The 11,313-nt window shown below is 42.4% G+C and overlaps 1 protein-coding gene across 1 annotated transcript; it reads left to right on the forward strand.

Moving 5' to 3' along the window:
• Window positions 1-204: 204 nt before the first annotated feature.
• On the forward strand, window positions 205-5,797 carry LOC110507592 (WD repeat-containing protein 20). Its single transcript, XM_021587677.3, has 4 exons — window positions 205-865; window positions 1,409-1,591; window positions 2,703-4,079; window positions 4,304-5,797. The coding sequence occupies exons 1-4, from the start codon at window positions 395-397 to the stop codon at window positions 4,349-4,351; spliced, it is 2,079 nt and encodes a 692-aa protein (XP_021443352.1). The 5' UTR covers window positions 205-394; the 3' UTR covers window positions 4,352-5,797.
• Window positions 5,798-11,313: the final 5,516 nt, after the last annotated feature.

Here is an 11,313-nt window from a genome sequence, read left to right on the forward strand (position 1 = left end):
TCAATTAGTGAATTGTCCTGATAACAGGAAAGGAGGGCTGTTTTAATCATATCAGGAGGTTGCTGCAAACTGATGTGGTTTTAACACAAGTCGAATATGATTTGCTAGTTCATGATGGTCAGCCAGAGGGATGAATAGCAAAACTTTAAATCACCTCATTCTAAACATCAGTAGTCTAGCTGCAGCTCCTCATTACAGATGTATGGCAGCACCACTCGCACTATTCGAGGGGGTGCGCGCTACCTGTGCTTCGTTGGCTGTAATAACTAGGCTACCATGACCAATGATTTCTGACATTTGAAGAGGGTCTCTCGGCTTGCTCACTGAATAGTAGTCTTTAAAAGAAATGTGCTTGATGACCCATTAATTTATTGGATCTACAGGCTCACTAACTATGCCAGTCGCTCCCATTTTCATTGTAGTTTCGAGTATTATTTCCAGGTCAAAATTTCAGTTTCCTGTGTGGCTTGTTTGTAGGCTTCTAAAAATGGCCGGTGATGGAGGCGCTCTGAAGGATATCAATGAGATTAAATCCCAGTTCAGGACTAGAGAGGGTTTTTACAAACTACTGACCCTCTCGGATTCACAACAACGAGGCGGACTACCTCGGGGTTTGTCCGCAGGTACCACGGTGGGCCCCGGGGGTGGACCGGGTTCGATACCCGGTGGTGGTGTAGGTGTGGTGCAGGGGCCCGGAGCTGCCTCCAGCAATGCCGCAGCCAACTCCTCTCCGGCGGGATTCCTCCCTCCTGTCAGGGTCTCCATGGTGAAGCTTCAGCCGGAGGACCCGAGCGAAGAATCCGAGAGAGTGTGTTTTAACATCGGAAGAGAGCTTTATTTCTACACCTACACAAATATAAAGAAAGTAAGTTGAATAACGGAGCTTGCAATTAATTGACGACTGAGATTGATTATTAGCTAACGTTAGCCACATTCGTTTGAGGAAATCGAATCATCGTGCATTCATTATTGTCTTGCTAAGCATCAGTAGACCACAGAAAATGTTGCATGCGAGTAAAGGCGTGTAGACGGTGTGGCTGGAATGCAACACTGTTGCAACATTTCAGAAATACAGTTTCAAGAATGTAGCTGCAGTGATGTTACAAGTAGCGTGTCATTTTTGTGACAGCAAACGTTTGCATCCGGTTTTACACCACTCAATCGTGGTTTTGAATTCCAAAAATGACTGAATGGGGAAGAATCTCAATATAAAACACGTATTTCCTCTATTCTGCCATATTCAAATGTATTTTTAACATGCACCAAATTGAACTTCCACAAAGGGGACAATCACTGAAATAGAACATAAACACGGAAACATTTTTGCAAAGGCTCTTTTGAATGACCTTTACTGTCACTTGTTCTTTCTAAAAGCTGCTTGCTCCTAACTCTCTTCCCCTCTGTGTAGGCTGTGGACCTCAGTAAACCCATAGACAAGCGTATCTACAAGGGCACCCAGCCCACCTGCCATGACTTCAACCAGTACTCTGCCACAGCAGACAGTGTGGCCCTCATTGTGGGCTTTTCAGCAGGCCAGGTTCAATACCTGGACCCCATTAAGAAGGAGACAAGCAAGCTCTTCAATGAGGAGGTGTGTGCGTTGTGGGTTTGTCTGTTCGTCCGCCTGTCTCTGTCTTCTTGTCTGGGGGGGAGCGAGCTATAGCCTATGTCTGTGTTGGGGGGGGGGGGTTGAGCTATAGCCTATGTCTGTGTTGCCATTTGCTTTATTTCATAGGAATATTTGGAATACTGAAAATACTTTTTTAAGAGCTCTTTTGAAGTATTGCCTGCCTTTTTGGAGAATAATGTTCTTAAAGGTCCAATGTAGCCATTTTTATATGAATATAACATTTCTGAGTAACAATTAAGTACCTTACTGTAATAGCTTTCCATTAAAATGGGTAGAAACAACAACAAATTCTCAAGCAAGAATTTTGCTAGGACTGTCTGGGAGGGGACTGAGTGGAGAGGGTAAATTTGAAAACCAGTAGTTATTGACAGAGAGGTTTGGAACTCTCTGTTATTGGCCTACTAACCAATTTAGTGAATGCTGATGTCACCATGGAAAACTGAAACTACCGCACATGCAAACCTGCTGATTAGAAGGTCTGTAGATTGTATTTTAAACTAGCAACTATCAGGATTTTTTACATTGATAAAATGTTTTATCAGCTGTTGTAAAATATGATATTAAACACATGAAAAACTGATTTTTGGCTGCACTGGGCCTTTAATTAAATTCAGAAGCTGGAGTGTGATAATGATCAAGTGTACTTTTCTTTGCCTTTGCTTGGTTTCTCCTCTAAGTCAATGAACCTCCTCCGGAGCACTGGATCTAAATCCACTCCCTCTGCTGTTCTACCTCTGTCACAGAGCTCAGATATACCAGCAGATATACCAACATTTTCATATCAAATCCAACTTTTGGAGTGTAGAGCTTAAAGCTTCACTGTCCAAATACTGAGTGCACTGTAGGTCTGGTTTTTCAGACACATATTAAACCTAGTCCTGGACTAAAAGCACTTTAGGAGGACATAGAACCACTAACAGTTCAAATATTAGTTAGTTGTTGTGACAGTTGCCATTCTCTTTCAGATACATCTCCTACCATTGTCGCTGAAAATAGCATATAAGCGTGTCTCATGTTCCCGTGTTGCTAACATAAAAATCTTATTCTCCTCACACCCCATGTCACCTTTCAGAGGATGATAGACAAGTCCAAGGTAACCTGTCTGAAATGGCTGCCCAAGTCAGAGAATCTGTTCCTGGCCTCATACGCCAGTGGTCACCTCTACCTCTACAATGTGGAGCACCCGTGTGGCACCGCCGCCCCGCAGTATTCCCTGCTCCGCCAGGGCGAAGGCTTTGCCGTCTACGCCTGCAAGACGAAGACGCCCCGAAACCCGCTGCTGCGCTGGGCCGTAGGAAACGGAGGCCTTAATGAGTTTGCCTTCTCGCCGGACGGCGTGCATGTGGCGTGCGTGGGCCAGGACGGCTGCCTGCGTGTCTTCCACTTTGACTCCATGGAGCTGCAGGGCGTGATGAAGAGCTACTTCGGTGGCCTGCTGTGCGTCTCCTGGAGCCCCGATGGCAAATACCTGGCCACGGGCGGAGAGGACGACCTGGTGACGGTGTGGTCGTTTACGGAGAGCCGTGTGGTGGCCCGGGGACACGGCCATAAGTCCTGGGTGAATGTGGTGGCCTTTGACCCCTTCACCACCAGCCTGGGGGACGAGGAGCCCATGGAGCTGAGTGGCAGCGAGGAGGACCTACAGCAGGGGCCACTGCACTTTGGCCGCGTGCGCACCAGCAGCACGCTGTCACGCCTCTCCCGCCACAGCTCCAAGGGCGGCTCGCCCTCCGTCACCTACCGCTTCGGCTCGGTGGGCCAGGACACCCAGTTCTGCCTGTGGGATCTGACGGATGACGTGCTGTACCCGCGGCTGCCTTTGTCCCGTGCCCTCACCAACACCTTCGGTCCCACCATCCCCTCCTCTGTCAGCGGCACCATCAACAACACTACAGGCGGAGGGAGTGGAGGGGTCGTAGGCGGGGTAGAGGGCCACCACCACCCCACCACTAACCCCCACCAGCCCCCCACCATGCCCCTGCCACTCCCCCGCTCCCTGTCGCGCTCCAACTCCCTCCCGCACCCCGCCGTGGCCAATGTCTCTAAGGGCCAGAGCACAACAGAGGGCGGGGGAGGGAGCGGAGGGGGCAACGCCACCCCCTTCAGTATCGGCCGCTTCGCCACGCTCTCTCTGCAGGAGCGGAAGTCAGACAAGTCTGGAGGGAGTGGGGTGGGCGGGGAGAAGGAGCACAAGCGCTACCATAGCCTGGGAAACATCAGCAAGAGCAACGACAAGATCAACGTAGCGCCACGCAGCAGTCGCCTAGACGCCGCCAAGGTCCTGGGCACCACCCTGTGTCCGCGGATGCACGAGGTGCCCCTGCTGGAGCCCCTGGTGTGTAAGAAGATCGCCCACGAGAGACTGACCGTGCTGGTATTCATGGACGACTGCATCATCACCGCGTGCCAGGAGGGCCTCATCTGCACCTGGGCACGGCCTGGTAAAGTGGTGAGTCCTGCGCCCAGCGTGCGTGACGTTATGGCAGCGAAACATCTATCAATGAATAATGCTCTGTAGGCTGTCCTATCAGCTTTTAGTGTAGCAGTTTACACTCCAAGTTATTTGAAAGGACTTCTGCTCTTGAGTATTTATGGATTACTTGCCATGAGTCTAAACTTTCTTCCTTTCTCTCTCTCTTTCCCCTCCTTGACGCTGCCTGTCCCCTCCTCCAGAACTTGACAGCACAGAACGGGAACTCTCCCAGTGGCACGGTAGTATAGCTGGAAGTGGAACTTTGCACTCCCTCCTCCCCCCCATCTGCACCCGATCATCACAGTATTGCACCCCTGATGTACCCCCTTGCCTTTCACCACTTCTCTTTAGAAAGACTACAAAGCAAAATGTGGACCGTCCCTCTTTTCCCAGAAGCATAGAGAAGGCAGACTCCTCTTCACCCTGCTAACACTACAAAAGTCAGTCATTTTATTTATTTATTTTACCTTATCACAAGACTTAAGTAATTTATATTGTAAATAATTATACAAATACTCTATAAATTCAGAGGATAAAGAGTATTGAAATAATGACTCAAGCGAGTGAAAACAATAAAATAATATCACAATATGTAGATCCTATATTGTACATAGCGACACAGTTAACATTGAATGTCTGCAGTTAGGGACCTGAAGATGTAGTGTTTTTGTGTGATAGAGGTCCTTGATTTGTCGTGTCCCTTGACGCAAACTGGTTTGGTTTGTCAATAAAGATGGGCGCATTTAGGGTCTTCGGCATCAAAGACTTGACCCTTGTGCAGTACAGAGAGCAATCTTCCTATGGCTGCTACTGCACTCTTCAGCTGAGACTGTCTGCTCCCAGGTATTCTTGTTCCTAACATGACAGCACAGAGTGACACACTGTACACAAGTATGCTTTCAATCAGTGTAGCTTCAAATAGGCTCCATTCCACTCACACCTGCAATGCCTCTTGCAAGATTTTGCACATTCGACAGTCAGAATTTTAGCCCACAGAAGGATTTCTCTTTTGTGTTATGTTAATTTATTTCAAGTTATTTCAAGCTACTGATTCTAACTGGACTGTATTATTTGTGGATTCTCTGTATGTGATATCCATGATATTCTACCAACCTGTGGGCCTTGCATCAAACCATTGTTTTACCTAGAAATTATTTTGTGTGGGTTTTGAGGTTCGGTATGCTGAAAGGCATGCGACAACAAATGAGTCAAACCTACTAGTGTGATAACACCAGACTAGAAATGGTGGTGGACCAACAACAACAAAAATGTGTGGAGAAGAAGTGACTGTGTTTTTAAGATCTAGCCAGTTAAGAACACTTGGTAACAGAAATGTTTACCCTGGCAAGTTCAAGGGCCTACCATCTTATTAGTGTATGTCCTAATAACAATTGTGAAATAGCAAAAGGTGACACTAAAACCAAGACTCAAATCATTTAATGTACACTGAAGACTACCAACTGACTGAATGCCTTGTTCAATACTGCAAGACAATGGGAACTAACCATTTTATGCCAAGGGAAGAAAATCCATTCCATTTGTTTCTCTTTTTGACCGTTTACAGCAAACCATAGCATGTAATGTTTAATTCAGTGTGCATTATACATATGCCTGAGGTGATGAAGTTAGTGGCAAATGATATCACAGTATCAAGTTTGTATATGGAGTTCTGTTAATAAAATTCTAAACCCAAATGCTACCTGTTATTCTCAGGCTATCTCCATCGTATTGATTTGCAATAGGATTATCTGAATCTAATTCAGTTTGTTGTTATAAATACTCCAGGTAAATTATCACAAAAGAGGTTTATCTTGTCATCCAAGATCTATTCACTTGTTACCAAAGTTTAAAGTTTTATTTTCCATGACTTTGATAAATGTGAAGATTTATGTTTCTTGAACATTGAAACCCTGTTGTGATTTTCATCATCTCCGGCACCCAGAACATTTCACTTGTGCTGGCCAGCTACTCAATGTATTTGCTAAATCTTGCATGAGAGACTGGTTTTCATGACAAATTGAGTTAAAAACATGCCGGAGAATGGTATCTGGTAGGGAAATATTACATTTAAAGAAAGAGCAATAATGTAACATATATGTTTGAGTTTTCTTGTAAGTGTAGACGGCACTGAGAGTTTTATTTCACTGGGCTATAACGAACACATTTTTCGCCAACAGGTTTCTGCGCCAGTGCACCAAACAATCAATATGCAAAGTATAGTCCTGCATACCGATTACCGACTTTGGGCGCTTCAAAATCATGGTTTGCGTTTACAACACCACAATCAAATAGACTACTGTATGTCAATCTCGACAAAGACAAAATACATCCTTCCCTACCTTGTACCAAGTATCGAAGGCTTGGCTTGACAATATCCGAATGTTATTAAACCTTTAGGTGTTTTGTAGCGGATATCTCTTTCCATTCATCAGTTTGAAAGCTGGAATTATATTGGAGTGGGCGAACGTGTGCAAGTAGCCTACAGGAGACTTCTGAAGTAGCCTAATCAGATGAAAACATTCGCACTGGGCACACATTTCAATGTGGAGAATTGGGTAATAACTTAAAGAACACACAACACTGAATTGGGTAATATTTGGTAGAAACGTTGATCGATCATATTCCAACCTATTTTCACCCACTCAAAAAGACAGCAAAAAGTTTGTTGAATTCCCAATGCGTTATCACTCTGCTTTCAACCATCTAAAAGCACAACTAATGGAAAGTCAATGTCTAAAATGTTTATTTAAGTACAACTGACTGTTTAATCACTGTTCTTGATCTAATAGCACAACCAAATAACCTGGATTGCAATTAGTTGAGATGACATTAAAGTACATGGTGCTAGTGATCAATGCCGTTTGAGATTCTGTGCAGATTATTATAGCAATTGTGAAGATTTCTACAGACCTGCGACCCTGAACATGCACGCTTTCTATGATTTAAATAAAATAAATGTATTGTTACAGTAACCTCAATGTGTCCATGGATGGGTTCCTTATTTTAAGTTTGAATAAATAAAGTTTTATTTGTTTGTAAGAAAGCCTTAACATTAGGCTATTTACTGTCTTACAAAAGTCATATAGAATTGTGTTTGGTTGACAAAACAAATCAACATTTAAAGGAGAGTTCCATCTGAAGCACTGGCTTATTCCTATTCTTTAACTTTTATTTTTGGTTGAGATGGAGACTTGTATCCAACATATAATTTTTAAACTTGTCGACAAGTTAATAGGCTATTTACATTATCTCAAAAGTTATTAACTTGTGTTTGGTTGTCAACGAAACCAAATATAAACATTTGAAGAAGATTAATCTTCTGCTTGGATAGCGACACCTGTGCCACTGAGTCTGGCTTTAATTATACGTTGGATTCACGTCTCCATTTCAACCAAAAATCTAAGTTGAGGAATAGGACTAAATCATTTCAAACTTAAAATGCATTTAAATACAGTTTGATTTGATTTAATCATATTTTTTAACTTTTATTTTTGGTTGAGATGTAGATGTGAATCCAACATAACTTGTAGATTCCATTTGAAATCAACCAAAGCTTGAAACTCTAGGCTTATATGTATCGTCTATTTTTAGTTGAATCCTGGGCTAATTTTAAACAATAGCTTTTGATGACTTTCCAAATGCTATATAGGTATAAATAGTATCATTGATTATACATGATTGATAAAGGATGGTTACATTTCATTTGCTATGTTGATCCTACCCTTTGGAATGACTTCGATAGCAACAGTGAATCTATTAAGTGGAGATTTTTCAACAATCATTCTCACGATAGCACATTGGTAATAGTCAATGACAAATACCAAAGCTTGGTTAAAACCCTGTATGGGCGACTGAAGAAATAACTATAGTAGGTGCTGCCCAGCCTATAGTTTTTTTTCTTATTGTTGATATTACATTGAAGATCTGACATTGTTTCAAAGATACAAATTCAACATATGTTATACAAAATGTGTCTATATTGAACATTGGTTACCATGATGACATCATCATGTGACTGAAATGTAACCCCCAAAACAACAGTTGATTACTTTTTTCAAATCCAGTATACTTTTCACGTAGATTCCACGGCACAATAAATTGACAAATGATCATGCAGCCATCGCCTGGCAAGTGGGAGGCACTATTTGTCAACCAATCATTAGGGTGTTTTTGTATTGTGAATCACGAACCAGCCCCTCACCCCCTGCCAACTCGCAGGGCCCTACGTGGTCACGTGTTGCTGACGAAACTCTTGAGGATGATTTCCAAAGAGTGATCAATAAACACATCGGGTGTAAGTAAGGCTTTAACGCAACCGATTGTAGACGAAAGTCGACGAGTGAAGTCGGGGAGGGGCACGGTTTACCTACACCAACAGAGAGACTATAAGGATACTGCTGACCTGCAACATGACTAACCGAAATCTAAATCTAAAACTGACCCTTAACTCTAACCTTAACTAAATCCTTAACTACTTTGGTCCCAGAGATTCTCACAGAGAAAAAGCTGAAATTCATACTTTCCTCTGCTTGCTCTGCCCTCATATTTTCTGGAGTATTGAATAACAATTATGTACCCCTCAAGATACACATGATTTAGCTAGTTAAAATGAAGTGTAACACCTAGTAATTACATTATAATTCTGCAGATATTACATGTACTCTGTAGTGTACTAGTGCAGGGTTTCTTAAACTTTTTGTGGACTTGACACCAAGTACAGATTGTAAATGTTTTGCTTTAGTGTGTGTGTCCAAAAATCACTTGCCCAACAACTTCTTAGTTATGTTAGGAAGTTTGCCATCTTCATGACCGCCCTGGTAACTTCACCCCAACTTCTCTTATCCCCAGAACATAGTAACTTAAAACATAAGTGTTTTTCTGACATTTTAGGGAAATTTAACTGAAAAAAAAGTCCCCAAGTCCCATGGGGATGTCCTGTAGGGCGTGCATGTTGTCCCCATCAAAGGCCAGCGGGATTTCACTCTTATGGTGAAATGGATTTCCGCCTTTGTCAACAAAAGTAAGAAAAGATTAATACACATACAATTAACAAAGAACATAACAAATGTTCAGCTGTAGTTTCATATAAGCATGCACACTTATGTTTATGAAGAAAGATTATTTGTTTATAGGCATACCTTGTCACGGATATACTGTAAAGGCCACTCGGGTCCTCATTAAAAAGGTAGGGCAAGAGCAGGATTGCTGCTATGGTGTCGAGTCCTAGTAAAGTAAAGCAATGGTCTTACTACACTTGCTAATTATATAACAAAACACACATTTTTAATGTACTATGTATAGGCTACATTACAGAAAGGGAAGGAATAAGAGCAAATACCTGTGTGCCTCTTCTGTATTGTCCTTCAGGGACTGTCGAAATAGCAGGATGATGTCCTCACCCCTGCCTCGCCTCTCTACCTCTGCTATCATTTTGCCACTAGTCCTTGAATTATCCTTTTGCCTATTTCCATGTTCTTGCTTAATTTCTGAGAAGATCTGAAAACATAATTTTTACACATTGTATTTCTGGAGGTTTAACTTAATTCACATACTTAATAAATAGCAAATGTGTGAGCTAACTCACAATGCTGCAGTGAAGCAGTGCAGGAAACTCATTAAGGCTCTCTTTGAAACACTTAGGTTGGAGTCATTAAAACTCATTTTTCAACCACTCCACACATTTCTTGTTAACAAACTATAGTTTTGGCAAGTCGGTTAGGACATCTACTTTGTGCATGACACAAGTCATTTTTCCAACAATTGTTTACAGACAGATTATTTCACTTATAATTCACTGTATCACAATTCCTGTGGGTCAGAAGTTTACATACACTACGTTGACTGTGCATTTAAACAGCTTGGAAAATTTCAGAAAATGATGCCATGGCTTTAGAAGCTTCTGATAGGCTAATTGACATAATTTGAGTCAATTGGAGGTGAACCTGTGCATGTATTTTAAGGCCTACCATCAAACTCAGTGCCTCTTTGCTTGACATCATGGGAAAGTCAAAATATATCAGCCTAGACCTCATCAAAAAATTGTAGACCTTCACAAGTCTGGTTCATCCTTGGGAGCAATTTCCAGACGCCTGAAGTACCACATTCATCTGTACAAACAATAGTGCGCAAGTATTAAAACTATGGGACCACGCAGCCGTCATACCGCTCAGGAAGGAGACAACGTACTTTGGTACAAAAAGTGCAAATCAATCCCAGAACAACAGCAAAGAACCTTGTGAAAATGCTGGAGGAAACAGGTACAAAAGTATCTATAAACAGTAAAACGAGTCCTATATCGACATATCCTGAAAAGGCTGCTCAGCAAGAAAGAAGCCACTGCTCTAAAACTACCATAAAGAAGCCAGACTACGGTTTGCAACTGCACATGGTGACAAAGATCGTACTTTTTGGAGAAATATCCTCTGGTCTGACGAAACAAAAATAGAACTGTTTGGCCATAATGACCATCGTTATGTTTGGAGGAAAAAGGGGGGAGCTTGCAAGCCGAAGAACACCATCCCAACCGTGAAGCACAGGGGTGGCAGCATCATGTTGTGGGGGTGCTTTGCTGCAGGAGGGACTGGTGCACTTCACAAAATAGATGGCATCATGAGGTAGGAAAATTATGTGGATATATTGAAGCAACATCTCAAGACATCAGTCAGGAAGTTAAAGCTTGGTCGCATATGGGTCTTCCAAATGGACAATGACTCCAAGCATACTTCCAAAGTTGTGGCAAAATGGCTTAAGGACAACAAAGTCAAGGTATTGGAGTGGCCATTACAAAGCCCTGACCTCAATCACATAGAAAATGTGTGGGCAGAACTTAAAAAGAGCATGCGAGCAAGGAGGCCTACAAACCTGACTCAGTTACACCAGCTCTGTCAGGAGGAATGGGCCAAAATCCACCCAACTTATTGTGGCAAGCTTGTGGTTGGCTACCCGAAACGTTTGACCCAAGTTAAACAATTTAAAAGCAATGCTACCAAATACTAATTGAGTGTATGTAAACTTCGGACCCACTGAGAATGTGATGAAATAGTTGAAATAAATCATTCTCTCAACTATTATTCTAACATTTCACATTCTGAAAATAAATTGGTGATCGTAACTGACCTAAAACAGGGTATTTTTACTAGGATTAAATGTCAGGAATTGTTGAAAACTAAGGTGTATGTAAACTTCCGACTTCAACTGTACACAGCTGAAA

The sequence above is a fragment of the Oncorhynchus mykiss genome, chromosome 27 (assembly GCF_057628025.1).
Source record: "Oncorhynchus mykiss isolate SJ-2025 chromosome 27, ASM5762802v1, whole genome shotgun sequence".
Taxonomy (NCBI): Eukaryota; Metazoa; Chordata; class Actinopteri; order Salmoniformes; family Salmonidae; genus Oncorhynchus; species Oncorhynchus mykiss.

What these genes read in the sequence shown, in the direction of transcription:
- LOC110507592 (XM_021587677.3), top strand. Translation starts at nt 395, where the DNA reads ATGCCAGTCGCTCCCATTTTCATTGTAGTTTCGAGTATTATTTCCAGG. An exon ending in CCTACACAAATATAAAGAAA is followed by an intron (nt 866 to 1,408) that starts GTAAGTTGAATA and finishes CCCTCTGTGTAG; the next exon opens with GCTGTGGACCTCAGTAAACC. An exon ending in GGGCACGGCCTGGTAAAGTG is followed by an intron (nt 4,080 to 4,303) that starts GTGAGTCCTGCG and finishes CCCCTCCTCCAG; the next exon opens with AACTTGACAGCACAGAACGG.